Source organism: Salvelinus fontinalis, chromosome 34, assembly GCF_029448725.1.
Source record: "Salvelinus fontinalis isolate EN_2023a chromosome 34, ASM2944872v1, whole genome shotgun sequence".
NCBI lineage: Eukaryota > Metazoa > Chordata > Actinopteri > Salmoniformes > Salmonidae > Salvelinus > Salvelinus fontinalis.
In genome coordinates, this window is record NC_074698.1 from 38285213 (window position 1) to 38300644 (window position 15432).

General features: G+C 43.5%; 1 protein-coding gene across 1 annotated transcript in view; it reads right to left on the reverse strand.

Moving 5' to 3' along the window:
• abca3b (ATP-binding cassette, sub-family A (ABC1), member 3b) overlaps window positions 1-15432 on the reverse strand; it is a 90163-nt gene that overhangs the window by 46078 nt on the left and 28653 nt on the right. Inside the window, exons 4-5 of the mRNA XM_055898681.1 lie at window positions 14530-14657; window positions 2593-2758 (exon numbers count right to left, since the gene is read on the reverse strand). Coding sequence (XP_055754656.1) covers window positions 2593-2758; window positions 14530-14657 — 294 coding nt within the window. The remainder of the gene's footprint in view (window positions 1-2592; window positions 2759-14529; window positions 14658-15432) is intronic.

Sequence of the window (15432 nt, forward strand, 5' to 3'; positions counted from 1 at the left end):
TCCCGTTGGTAGTTTAATATTCCCCGTAACTCATCGATTTTATTCTCCAAAGATTGCACATTTGCTAGCAGAGTGGAGGGAAGTGGGGGTTTCTTCGATCGCCTACGAATTCTCAGATGGCAGCCCGACCTTCGGCCCCTAATTCTATGCCTTCTCTTCACGCAGATCACGGGGATCGGGGCCTGTTCCCGAGGAAGCAGTATATCCTTTGCGTCAGGCTCGTCAGAGTCATGAAAGGAAAAAAAGGATTCTGCTAGTCCGTGGTGAGTAATCGCAGTCCTGTGGTCTAGAAGTTATTTTCGGTCATAAGAGACTTTAGCGGCAACATCATGTACAAAATAAGTAAAACAATTTGTTACAAACAACGCAAATAAACAAACAAAAAAAAATAATCGGCTGGGGCCATGTAAAACATCTGCCTTATTCTCCGGCGCCATCTTACTAGGGCCCATTCTCGGCGTCTATACCTTGGACCCATTGTTTTTCCTGTTCATGTCATACTGTATACTGGTGGGAAAAAAACGTCTGGTTCTAAGTATGACACTCTTCCATTACCATGGAGATAAACAGGAAATGAGGACTCATTCTGAACTTTTTACCAGATCATTCCTTAACCCCACCAGAAGTTAATTTTAACATATACTGATCTGAAAATGAGGACAACAGCTACTCACTGAACAATCTGAACTGATGAAGGGATAGACGGCATTAAGAGGCAAGAGGTAGGCCTCAGTAATGATGAACCCTTTAAAATTGTTATCCATATTTAAAATTCATGAATTCTGACTGAAACTCTTTGTGGTTATTGTCATGTAGACTGGAATGGTTTCCTCCAGGCTAGCCTTGGGCCATATTCATTAGGCACCAATTTTTTTATTTTTTTTAACACAAACATTTTCGTAAATGTTTTCCATTGTGTCCTTTAGTAAATATGACCCTGATATCTCCCATTAGAGACACATTAACACAGCCACTTATTTTGAGATCAAAGGTCTGGCTCAGTAAGGACAGCAGAACGCCAGCTCTCTTCTGTTCTCATCACTCGTTCATAATCTCTTCCTCTTTTGGGAGACAGAATATTGACATAGCTTCAAAGCGGAAGGACGAAGGGAATCAAAAGGGCAGGGTCTAAGATGGAGGATCTGGAGCCATGAACAAACATCCTATTTTCTATTTAATACATTACTTGTTACGCAACCACCACCACCATCGTTTCTGGATATATTCTGGAAAATATTTAAAAAAATATCTGAGCCATCACCATTTATCAGAAAGAAAAGTGAATACATACGGATGGACAAAAAAAAAGAAAAGACAAAGAGACAAAGCCGTGAAAAATACCATTTGGGTAAGAAAGGTAGTGTGACAAAGGGGTATCACTAGATTACAGGGCTCAGCCAAACACTGTTGCACTGTGACACAGAGCAAGGGTTGCCATGGGAGCACAGCGGGAGCAAGGAGGAAAGGTTATCTTTCAAGGGGCTGTGCAAATAGCTAAAGCTCTCCCATCGAGTGTGTGATCTGTGAACACGAGATAATGACAGTGCACCTGACTGCGGCAGTTGGTTAAACCCTCCTGTGTAGGAGTACAGGTTTACATTTTATATTGTATATGCCACTTAGGGGTCACTTTTATTCAAAGTAGAGTTGCGTTAAAAAAAATTTTTTTAAGTGTTTGTCATGCTTCCGACAGCTACTGTCTCTCCACACACACAAACTCCTTCCTCTCATATCTGGCTCTGATCCACTGTTCCTGCTTGAAAACATTCACTGTCAATAATGTCTCATTAACCAACATGGATGACAGATCAGAGTGGTGTTCATTAGGGCACGCACAACTGAATATGTTTTGCAACGGAACACAAAAAGGAGTATTTCTTATTGGACCAGTCCAGAGAGTTCCTTCCTGTTTCAGTCCGTTTGGTGCCTAATGAACACAACCCTGGAGTTCTCATCCAGTGAGTGTATAATGGTGTACTTTTCTTTTAAATATTTTAAATATTATATTGCTCCTCTGCCCTGTCAAATAATCAGGATTGCCAAGTCAAAATATTTTTATTACAGAAATGACTGGAATGGACAGTCACCCATAAAAATACTTTGACACCCTTCTCTTCAATTCCCTCTGTCTCGCTCTGAATTTATCATTCCCATTTCACGTCTTCTTCCCGCCCCCCTTGTTTTTCAACACTTTCCCTCACTATCTCTCTCTTTTTGCTGTTTGTCTTATCAGTAATCTGTCTTGACATGTACACAGGCAATATGAACAGGCAAACACAAACATATGAAGACTGTGTGTGTGTGTGTGTGTGTGTGTGTGTGTGTGTGTGTGTGTGTGTGTGTGTGTGTGTGTGTGTGTGTGTGTGTGTGTGTGTGTGTGTGTGTGTGTGTGTGTGTGTGTGTGTGTGTGTGTGTGTGTGTGTATTATTATCCTCATGGGTGCTGGAAATCCCTCAAAGTCCCCACAAGGATAGTAAAACATGGAACATTCTCCATTATGGGGACATTACCCACGTCCTCACGAGTACAAAGGCTATGTTAAGCTTAAGGGTTAAGTTTAGGGTTACAATTAGGGTTATGGTACAGGCTCACCAGGTGTACCCCCCTGGAGGTCGTACTGCTCCCTGGGCCCGGGCAATTGGAAGAGGGGGAACAAGTTGAGGGTGTGCCAGTCAAAGTCATTGTTGATGTTTAGCTCAGACTTCTCCTTGGCCGGGGCATGACGGGGACTAAAGCTGAACCGCAGGTGGTAGCTGACCTGTAGGGGATAGGAGGAGGAGAGGAGGGAGGGAGAGAAAGAGAGTAACAGAGAGAAAGACATTATGAACAACTGGAAGAGTGTATTTTATTTTTGTACATGTGAAAGATCAGATGATGTATATTGATCCACCACCATCTACCTCTCTGCCCACCACACACCTAATCACCAACACATTCCACTGACACAGACAGACAGACCCTCTCTCTGTACTACTCAGACAGATACAGCCTCTCTCTGTACTACTCAGACAGATACACCCTCTCTCTGTACTACCCAGACAGACAGACAGACAGACAGACACCCTCTCTCTGTACTACTCAGACAGACACCCTCTCTCTGTACTACCCAGACAGACACCCTCTCTCTGTACTACTCAGACAGACACCCTCTCTCTGTACTACTCAGACAGACACCCTCTCTCTGTACTACTCAGACAGACCCTCTCTCTGTACTACCCAGACAGACAGACAGACAGACCCTCTCTCTGTACTACCCAGACAGACAGACAGACAGACCCTCTCTCTGTACTACCCAGACAGACATACACACCCTCTCTCTGTACTACCCAGACAGACAGACAGACAGACCCTCTCTCTGTACTACCCAGACAGACAGACAGACAGACCCTCTCTCTGTACTACTCAGACAGACAGACAGACAGACCCTCTCTCTGTACTACTCAGACAGACAGACAGACACCCTCTCTCTGTACTACCCAGACAGACAGACAGACAGACCCTCTCTCTGTACTACCCAGACAGACAGACAGACAGACCCTCTCTCTGTACTACTCAGACAGACAGACAGACACCCTCTCTCTGTACTACTCAGACAGACCCTCTCTCTGTACTACCCAGACAGACAGACAGACAGACCCTCTCTCTGTACTACCCAGACAGACAGACAGACAGACCCTCTCTCTGTACTACCCAGACAGACATACACACCCTCTCTCTGTACTACCCAGACAGACAGACAGACAGACAGACCCTCTCTCTGTACTACCCAGACAGACAGACAGACAGACCCTCTCTCTGTACTACTCAGACAGACAGACAGACAGACCCTCTCTCTGTACTACTCAGACAGACAGACAGACAGACCCTCTCTCTGTACTACCCAGACAGACAGACAGACAGACCCTCTCTCTGTACTACCCAGACAGACAGACACACCCTCTCTCTGTACTACTCAGACAGACAGACAGACCCTCTCTCTGTACTACCCAGACAGACAGACACACCCTCTCTCTGTACTACCCAGACAGACCCTCTCTCTGTACTACTCAGACAGACAGACCCTCTCTCTGTACTACCCAGACAGACAGACAGACAGACCCTCTCTCTGTACTACCCAGACAGACCCTCTCTCTGTACTACCCAGACAGACAGACACACCCTCTCTCTGTACTACCCAGACAGACAGACAGACAGACCCTCTCTCTGTACTACTCAGACAGACAGACAAACCCTCTCTCTGTACTACTCAGACAGACAGACAAACCCTCTCTCTGTACTACCCAGACAGACAGACAGACCCTCTCTCTGTACTACCCAGACAGACAGACAGACCCTCTCTCTGTACTACTCAGACAGACAGACAAACCCTCTCTCTGTACTACCCAGACAGACAGACAGACCCTCTCTCTGTACTACCCAGACAGACCCTCTCTCTGTACTACTCAGACAGACAGACCCTCTCTCTGTACTACCCAGACAGACAGACACACCCTCTCTCTGTACTACCCAGACAGACAGACAGACAGACCCTCTCTCTGTACTACTCAGACAGACAAACCCTCTCTCTGTACTACTCAGACAGACAGACAAACCCTCTCTCTGTACTACCCAGACAGACAGACAGACCCTCTCTCTGTACTACCCAGACAGACAGACAAACCCTCTCTCTGTACTACCCAGACAGACAGACAAACCCTCTCTCTGTACTACCCAGACAGACAGACAGACCCTCTCTCTGTACTACCCAGACAGACAGACAGACCCTCTCTCTGTACTACCCAGACAGACCCTCTCTCTGTACTACCCAGACAGACAGCTTAATGATCTCAGGCCCAGTGTCTATCAGCTCAGTCTGCTCAGGACTGACTGACTGACCACAGGTCTCGCTAAAAGACAGATGGAAAGAGGCAGAGAGAGAAGGAGAATGAGAGAGATCATGAAAGAGGGAAAATAAAAAGAACAAGAGAAAGGAAGACAACACAGTATGATTCATTAGATGCACAATCGAGAGCATCCTGTCGGGCTGTATCACCGTCTGGTACGGCAACTGCTCCGCCCACAACCGTAGGGCTCTCCAGAGGGTAGTGAGGGGCAAACTACCTGCCCTCCAGGACACCTACACCACGCGATGTCAAAGGAAGGCCATAAAGATCATCAAGGACAACAACCACCCGAGCCACTGCCTGTTCACCCCGCTATCATCCAGAAGGCGAGGTCAGTACAGGTGCATCAAAGCAGGGACCGAGAGACTGAAAAACAGCTTCTATCTCAAGGCCATCAGACTGTTAAACAGCCACCACTAACATTTAGTGGGCGCTGCCAACATACTGACTCAACTCCAGCCACTTTAATATTGGGAATTGATGGAAATTATGTAAAAATGTATCACTGGCCACTTTAAACAATGCCACTTAATATAATGTTTACATATCCTACATTACTCATCTCATATGTATATGTATATACTGTACTGTATATCATCTACTGCATCTTGCCATCTTTATGTAATACATGTATCACTAGCCACTTTAAACTATGCCACTTTATGTTTACATACCCTACATTACTCATCGCATATGTATATACTGTACTCTATACCATCTACTGCATCTTGCCTATGCCGTTCTGTACCATCACTCATTCATATATCTTTATGTACATATTCTTTATCCCTTTACACTTGTGTGTATAAGGTAGTAGTTGTGGAATTGTTAGGTTAGATTACTTGTTGGCTATTACTGCATTGTCAGAACTAGAAGCACAAGCATTTCGCTACACTCGCACACTAACATCTGCTAACCATGTGTATGTGACAAATAAAATTTGATTTGATTTTGATTTGATCTGATCTCCCAACAGGCCCTGGTCAAAAGTAGTGCACTATATAGGGAATAGCGTGCCATTTTGGGACACAACCAAGCTCTCCATCCAACCATCAGAGCGGGCTGTGAGTGAGCCTCTTTCAGCTAAAACAGGGTCCAGTTTCCTAAACCTGTGAGTCAGACTAACTGCATAAGATAAGCAAAAGTGTGTGATGTGTCCAGCCTCAAAATATGTTGCATAAAGCCTACCTCCTTTTTCTATATTTGTTCTTTTTTTACTGCATCAGGACGCATCAGAATAGTAGACAGAGCGTTTCACCCACCAACGTTTGGGAGAGGGTGACAGAGTTAAATCTCCATAGGGAGGATGGTGTCTCTTTTCCTGACTTCCTTCCTGCAGGTCATTCCTGCTGCACAGGTTAAAAAAAAAACACTGGAGCTTTCGCTTTTGGTGTGTCGAGGTCTGCCGCTTTCTGTCCAATTAGGTCATTTCTGTAGAATATTTATGTCTCTATAGGCAAACCCTTTTGGCTCAAGAGCATCCTCAGATGCAAAAGTTCTGTATAGCCTCAAACCAGGAGGAATTACTAAAGTGTGGTTAAAGGTTAGCATGTCAAGGATTTGGCTGGACTGCAGGTGACTCCAGGATTATTGTATTTGTTTGAGGGGCAATAATACTGTCAGTGAGAACCAGATGCTTTCATATGTAAACAAAGAGCTGATTCTGGGTTCAAGGTTCAAATAGGGTGACCACATGTCCCAGATTGTGCGGGACAGTCCTGCATTGGCCTTTCGTCCCACAACCAAACAACCCTGTCCCGCATTTTACCAACAAATGAAAACATCACTAATTTAGAAACAAGGTACATTTGTCACGTATTTCAGTCAGACTTCCTATTCATTTGTTGAGAAGTGACATTCCGACCGGTCTTGTTTGAAGTCACGTTGAGCTTACGACAAGATAAATATAAGGGATGTGGTGCTGGTGATGTTAAACACTTCTCCAATCGTTGTTGAGATCTGATATTATGGGCAACGCAAGAAGAGACGTAGGCCAATGTCACATCATCAGCCAATCACATTTGTCAAATCCTTTCGGGCTAAATTCCAGCTAAACTTGGAGAGGACTGTTGGAGAGGACTGTCCCGACTACTGTAAACAGTCATATTAGACAAATATATAAGGTAATTTTGTCAAACTTGTGAGGCTGTCCATGCTCATTAGTTGCTCATTCAACATATTTGCTGCTACTTCATTCAATACCATATTAAAAGTATCTCTTCCTAACTGTTAAACATTCCCTAAGACAAACCAGCAATGATTCCTTGGCAAAATATTCCCAGATTTTGTGTGAGGAAAAAAAGTGTAGGCAAGGTACACTTCAATTAGTTCGCTCGGTGGTGCGGTAGGGAGATGTGTGTGCCTGTGTGTGGAAAAATGATTCAGGTGTTGGCTACACTGTCCCAGGAATGTCCCGTAAAATCATACCATTGTCCCGCTTTTGGGCATTTTAAATTGTGCTCACCCTAGGTTAAAGTACAGTGAAGCTGACTAGTCACACACATAGTGTAATTTATTTTTTATTTCACCTTTATTTAACCAGGTAGGCTAGTTGAGAACAAGTTCTCATTTACAACTGCGAACTGGCCAAGATAAAGCAAAGCGACACATACGACAACACAGAGTTACACATGGAATAAACAAAACAAACATAGTCAATAATACAATAGAAAAAGTCTATATACAGTGTGTGCAAATGAGGTAGGATAAGAGAGGTAAGGCAATAAATAGGCCATAGTGGCAAAATAATTACAATATACCAATTAAACACTGGAGTGATATATGTGCAGAAGATGAATGTGCAAGTAGAGATACTGGGGTGCAACGGAGCAAAATAAATAAAATAAATAACAGTATGGGGATGAGGTAGTTGGTTAGGCTATTTACAGATGGGCTATGTACAGGTGCAGTGATCTGTGAGCTGCTCTGACAGCTGGTGCTTAAAGCTAGTGAGGAAGATATGATTCTCCAGCTTCAGTGATTTTTGCAGTTCATTCCAGTCATTGGCAGCAGAGAACTGGAAGGAAAGGCGGCCGAAGAGGAATTGGCTTTGGGGGTGACCAGTGAAATATACCTGCTGGAGCGCGTGCTATGGGTGGGTGCTGCTATGGTGACCAGTGAGCTGAGATAAGGCGGGGCTTTACCTAGCAAAGACTTATAGATGACCTGGAGCCAGTAGGTTGGGCGACGAATATGAAGCGAGGGCCAGCCAACGAGAGCATACAGGTCGCAGTGGTGGGTGGTATATGGGGCTTTGGTGACAAAACGGATGGCACTGTGATAGACTGCATCCAATTGCTGAGTAGAGTGTTGGAGGCTATCCTGTAAATGACATCGCCGAAGTCTAGGATCGGTAGGATGGTCAGTTTTACGAGGGTATGTTTGGCAGCATGAGTGAAGGATGCTTTGTTGCGAAATAGGAAGCCTATTCTAGATTTAATTTTGGATTGGAGATGCTTAATGTGACGCTGGAAGGAGAGTTTACAGTCTAACCAGACACCTAGGTATTTGTAGTTGTTCACATATTCTAAGTTAGAACCGTCCAGAATAGTGATGCTGGACGGGCAGTCAGCGATCGGTTGAAGAGCATGCATTTAGTTTTACTTGCATTTAAGAGCAGTTGGAGGCCACGGAAGGAGAGTTGTATGGCATTGAAGCTCGTCTGGAGGTTAGTTAACACAGTGTTCAAAGAAGGGCCAGAAGTATACAGAATGGTGTCGTCTGCGTAGAGGTGGATCAGAGATTCACCAGCAGCAAGAGCGACATCATTGATGTATACAGAGAAGAGAGTCGGCCCGAGAATTGAAACCTGTGGCACCCCCATAGAGACTGCCAGAGGTCCGGACAACAGGCCCTCCGATTTGACACACTGAACTCTATCTGAGAAGTAGTTGGTCAACCAGGCGAGGCAATCATTTGAGAAACCAAGGATGTTGAGTCTGCCGATAAGAATGTGGTGATTGACAGAGTCGAAAGCCTTGGCCAGGTCGATGAATACAGCTGCACAGTATTGTCTCTTATCAATGGCAGTTATGATATCGTTTAGGACCTTGAGCGTGGCTGGGGTGCACCCATGACCAGCTCGGAAACCAGATTACATAGCGAAGAAGGTACGGTGGGATTCGAAATGGTCGTTGATCTGTTTGTTAACTTGGAATTTGAAGACCTTAGAAAGGCAGGGTAGGATAGATATAGGTCGGTAGCAGTTTGGGTCTAGAGTGTGTCGTAACGTTGCCCTCTTTGGGTACAGCGAGCACCATCCCCCTCTCTCTGTCTCCTACACTCAGGCTGCTGCGACCTCAGGTCGTAAATTCCTGGAGGAGATTATCTCCTCATGGCCACAGTATAGAGAGAGAATGAGTTTCAGAGAGAACAAAGGAATTTCTTCCACCTCACAGAACTGGAGAACCGAACAACATTTATGTTCTGGAGAAGGTATGAAAGATCGGTGAAGAATCCAGCTACGAACTGGTCCATTTGGTACAATTGTGTTAAAGTCATGAGAGACAATATGGCCACATTACCATAACGCTGTTTATACAATAGCCTCAGATATGAGGCTTACATCTAATTGTTGTATAAGATGAATGAGTGAGGATGATACTGTTTGTGAAATTGTGTAATGTGATTTTGGACTGTTTAATGAAGGAAACTCCAATTCCCTTTGGAGTTTAACTAAATCAGAGGACCGCCCATGAGCACAGTTATGGTCTTGCGTCATTTTTCTGAACAATCCATTCTAACCACAACAGATAGAGAGAGAGGGCAGACATACTCTCCAACAGAAACTAACTTTTCAACAGAGAGACCGACGACACACTGAGCGTAAATATATATATTGATAGCAATTGTTCCCGAATGAGTGAGCGTGTGCAAAGGATTAGCATTTCAATTGTTAAAATATTCAACTCTGTAGTGTCACCTCAGCTGACCCCCACTCCCCTGTTGTCTAACAAGCCGCCATGCCGGTTTAGGCCACTAGGGCACATTCTCCTATCATTTCCTTGTAATCATATCTACTGTTTGTTATGCATTTCTGTGAATTACTTAGTAAATAAATGATTTTAAGACAATTGATGTATGGATGACTCATAGTGAAGACTGGGTTCGTGCAGATAACCAACAATTTACGACGTTTGTAATTAGACTAACGTGAGGTAAAGAATACGTCATCAATCAGAAGACTAAGTGATTAGATATTAAAATATCTGAAAGTTATATTAGGAAAATTATAACTTTGTAATCTGAATAATTTCCTTGGTGCCCCGACTTCCTAGTTAATTACAGTTACGTGATTAAGTAGTTTAATCACGTAATAATAATTACAGAGAATTTTTGATAAAGTTTCATCTTTAGTTTTAATGATGCCAAAGACACGACAAGTGTCTCCCCCGTTGAAGAGGGTGATGACCGCGGCAGCTTTCCAATCTTTGGGGATCTCTGACGATACAAAAGAGAAGTTGAACAGGCTAGTAATAGGGGTTGCAACAATTTCTGAGAATCATTTTAGAAAGAGAGGGTCCAGATTTTCTAGCCCGGCTGATTTGTACGGGTCCAGATTTTGCAGGTCTTTCAGAACATCGGCTATCTAGATTTGGGTGAAGGAGAAATGGGGGAGGCTTGGGCAAGTTGCTGTGGGGGGTGCAGGGCTGTTGACCGGAGTAGGGGTAGCCAGGTGGAAAGCATGGCCAGCCGTAGAAAAATGCTTATTGAAATTCTCAATTATCGCAGATTTATCGGTGGTGACAGTGTTTCCTAGCCTCAGTGCAGTGGGCAGCTGTGAGGAGGTGCTCTTATTCTCCATGGACTTTACAGTGTTCCAGGATGTTTTGGAGGTTGTGCTACAGGATGGAAATTTCTGTTTGAAAAAGCTAGCCTTAGCTTTCCTAATTGCCTGAGTATATTGGTTCCTGATTTACCTGAAAAGTTGCATATCGCGGGGGCTATTTGATGCGAATGCAGTACGCCACAGGATGTTTTTGTGCTGGTCAAGGGCAGTCAGGTCAGGAGTGAACCAAGGGCTATATCTGTTCCTGTTTCTACATTTTTTGAACGTGTTATGCTTATTTAAGATGGTGAGGTAAACACTTTTAAAGAATAACCAGGCATCCTCTACTGACGGAATGAGGTCAATATCCTTCCAGGATAACCGGGCCAGGTCGATTAGAAAGGCCTGCTCGCTGAAGTGTTTTAGGGAGCGTTTGACAGTGATGAGGGGTGGTGGTTTGACTGCAGACCCATTACGGATGCAGGCAATGAGGCAGTGATCGCTGAGATCCTGGTTGAAGACAGCAATAAATGCATGCGTTATCTATCTTTCAACAACACATCCACGTGGTTCAGAGGGTTGGTTGATGTCTTCCCCCTCTATCCAGCAAGGAGAAGATTCAGATGGTCTTTCCCAGTTTGTCCAAATACGCTTGCGGTCATGCATCTCATCTACCTTCTACCCGTTCCCTCACCCCATCCCTTCCCAGTCTCGAAGCCTGCATATCTCCTTCACCAATGATGAATGAATAAACTAAGATACAATTTATTGGTTTGTAAGGAAACGGGCAGGCATACAGTGCAACATTTTGGTCGACCGAAAGTCTGTTCTTTTGACGAATCGATTGATCGACATTTTTAAACACGTATTTTTCCATATATAGACACACCCTATGTGTTTAACTAAAATCAACTATATACATTTGAGTTTGTCTAATGCTTTAAGCACATGAAATAAGACACAAATTACTCAAGAGGGAGCCAGAGATCAAGATAACCAGAAAAAAATATAAAGAACCTGAACCGACCATTCTCTTCCCGCTCTTGCTTGCTTTCGCAGATTCCGCCCTAACTCTCTTGAAGTTTCTGGTAATAGGCCAATTTATCTTAATATTTCTACCGATCTGCATGCCAGTTATGGTTATGTGGAACTGTTTCATTTCATTTAGAAATACGTCTTTGTATCTCAAAATCATTGTCATGTGTTTAATCATTCTATTAAAATCTAAGTGAAAATGATAAACCTAAAAAGTAACTTCTTTTGCTATTGCCAACTATGTAAAAAAAAACTGTATAAAGCCAACAAATAAAAACATTGCAGCCTGAAGGTAGAAAATATTCTGATAAAAATAAATATAGAAAATCACATTGGCTACGCATGGCCTGTCTGCAACTAACTTGAAACATTGTATCAACTATTAACTTGGGTCTAGCACAAGCTAACAAACTTGCAACACTGTATAAAATATTCTGTGCCAGTGAGCTCGGGACAGAAAGCTTTAGGCAATTTGCTTAAGGGATAATAAATAATCAGGTAGGCCTATTTTATGACGTTTCCACTGGATCAGAGCATGATATTTTTCCCTTTCACACTGAGTGGTTATTGAACGGGAGAGAACTGGAACGATTTTTCAAATACATTGAGGAACTATTGTAATTCTCAATGGATGTAAAAACAGACTTTGTTTGCTTGCTATTTGAGGTGAAGAAAACATGACTTTGAGAAGCTCCACAGCTCATTAATGGTGGTGTGTTAAGGCAATCAGAAATAATATCAGATCCCCCAAATGGGCACATTTCTATGCCTACATTTGCGTGCAGGTCAGGTATCCTATAGTCCTACATCGACTATGACTAAAGTCACAAAATTCGTAAATGGAATGACATTTTTATTTTTTCTCACAAGTGTAGCATAGGTTGTATGCTCCGCAAACAACGTGTCCACTCTGACAATGAGAAAGGTAAAAGAGGAATAATAATACATTGAATGCATTAACAGAAATCACCGTAATCAAACACACAATGTAGATTAGAAATAATAGTAATTGACGGTAAATGTACTACTGGTGATGTATTGTATTGGAGGGAGAGAGCACAGTAAGACGTGCATTGTGCATCTTAGCCACACTCACCTTCTTGGACTGTGCCATCCCCTGCAGCCTACGCAATGGATTTGTTCACTGAGATGGCCGCGAATAAGACAGGTGTCTTGTGTTCCAATAAATAGAATATACAGTGCTTTCGGAAAGTATTCAGACTCCTTGACTTTTTCCACGTTACAATTTTATTATAAAATAGATTTATTTTTTTCCCCTCATCAATCAACTCATCAATACCCCATAATAACAAAGCAAAAAAAGTTTTTTAGAAATGTTTGCTAATTTATTTAAAAAAATGTAAACTGAAATATGACATTTACAAAAGTATTCAGACCTTTTCCTCAGTACTTTGTTGAAGCACCTTTGGCAGCGATTACAACCTTGAGTCTTCTTGGGTATGACGCTACAAGCTTGGCACACCTGTATTTGGGGAGTTTCTCCCATTCTTCTCAACAGATCCTCTCAAGCTCTGTCAGGTTGGATGGGGAGCGTTGCTGCACAGCTATTTTCAGGTCTCTCCAGAGATGTTCGATCGGGTTCAAGTCCAGGCTCTGGCTGGGCCACTCAAGGACATTCAGAGACTTGTCCCGAAAACACTCCTGCGTTGTCTTGGCTGTGTGCTTAGGTTTGTTGTCCTATTGGAAGGTGAACCTTCGCCTCAGTCTGAGGTCTTGAGTGCTCTGGAGCAGGTTTTCATCAAGGTTCTCTCTGTACTTTGCTCCGTTCATCTTTGCCTCGATCCTGACTAGTCTCCCAGTTCCTGATGCTGTAAAACATCCCTTCACCGTAGGGATGGTGCCCGGTTTCCTCCAGACGTGACGCTTGCCATTCAAGTCAAAGAGTTAGATCTTGGCTTTATCAGACCAGAGAATCTTGTTTCTCATGGTCTGTCTTAATGTGCTGTCATGTGCCTTTTACTGAGGAGTGGCTCCGTCTGGTCACTCTACCATAAAGGCCGGATTGGTGGAGTGCTGCAGAGATGAGAGAACCTTTCAGAAGGTCAACCATCTCCACAGAGGAACTCTGGAGCTCTGTCAGAGTGACCATCTGGTTCTTGGTCACCTCCCTGAACCAATACCGGTCTCCCCCGATTGCTCAGTTTGGCCAGGCCGGCCAGCTCTAGGAGGAGTCTTGGTGGTTCCAAATTTCTTCCATTTAAGAATGATGGAGGCCCCTGTGTTCTCGGGGACCTTCAATGCTGCATACATTTTTGTTACCCTTCCCCAGATCTGTGCCTCGACACAACCCTGTCTCTACAGACAATTCCTTCAACCTCATGGCTTGGTTTTTGCTCTGACATGCACTGTCAACTGTGGGACCTTATATAGACAGGTTTGTGCCCTTCCAAATGATATCCAATCAATTGAATCTACCACAGGTGGACTCCAATCAAGTTGTAGAAACAAGATGTACCTGAGCTAAAGTTTTAGTCTCATAGCAAAGGGTCTGAATACTTATGTAAATAAGGTATCTGTTTTTTTATTTTTAATACATTTGCAAAAAAGTCTAAAAACCTATTTTTACTGTCATTATGGGGTATTGTCTGTAGATTGCGGAGGATTTTTTTTTTAATGACATTAGAATAAGGCTGCAACGTAACAAAATGTGGAAAAAGTAAAGGGGTCTAAATACTTTCCAAAGGCATATATATTTGCTACTGCTGGACAAAAAATGAAAACATTGGACGATCAACAGCCTATCGACCAAACAATCGACCAGGCGACTAATTGGGGTCAGCCCTAAGTGCAATACAAACTATATGAATACACTGTTAAACCAACCTGTTGGGGCAGTGGCTCGTCATCGTGAGCGAAGGAGTGCTCAAACACCACAGCAGCCAGAACCTTCCGAGACTGAGGGTCCTTCCTCACAAAGTCCTCAAACTGCTCCTCTGTCTCAAACCCATGCACTGTTGGGGCAAACAGAGAGAGAGAACGTTAGTTGAAGTGACAAAATCCCATGTCATGTCTACCAATTCTTCACACCAACTCTCCCTTGAACTTCTTTGGGATTGGTGTCCTTTCCACAGGACGGTTGAGCAAACATAGGCTAATGCGATTAGCATGAGGTTGTAAGTAACAACAACATTTCTTGTTAATCTAACTGCACTGACCAATTTACAGTAGCTATTACAGTGAAAGAATACCGTGCTATTGTTTGAGGAGTGCACAATTTTGAACATGAAAAGTTATTAATAAACATACACTGCTCAAAAAAATAAAGGGAACACTTAAACAACACAATGTAACTCCAAGTCAATCACACTTCTGTGAAATCAAACTGTCCACTTAGGAAGCAACACTGATTGACAATACATTTCACATGCTGTTGTGCAAATGGAATAGACAAAAGGTGGAAATTATAGGCAATTAGCAAGACACCCCCAATAAAGGAGTGATTATGCAGGTGGTGACCACAGACCACTTCTCAGTTCCTATGCTTCCTGGCTGATGTTTTGGTCACTTTTGAATGCTGGCGGTGCTCTCACTCTAGTGGTAGCATGAGACGGAGTCTACAACCCACACAAGTGGCTCAGGTATTGCAGTTCATCCAGGATGGCACATCAATGCGAGCTGTGGCAAAAAGGTTTGCTGTGTCTGTCAGCGTAGTGTCCAGAGAATGGAGGCGCTACCAGGAGACAGGCCAGTACATCAGGAGACGTGGAGGAGGCCGTAGGAGGGCAA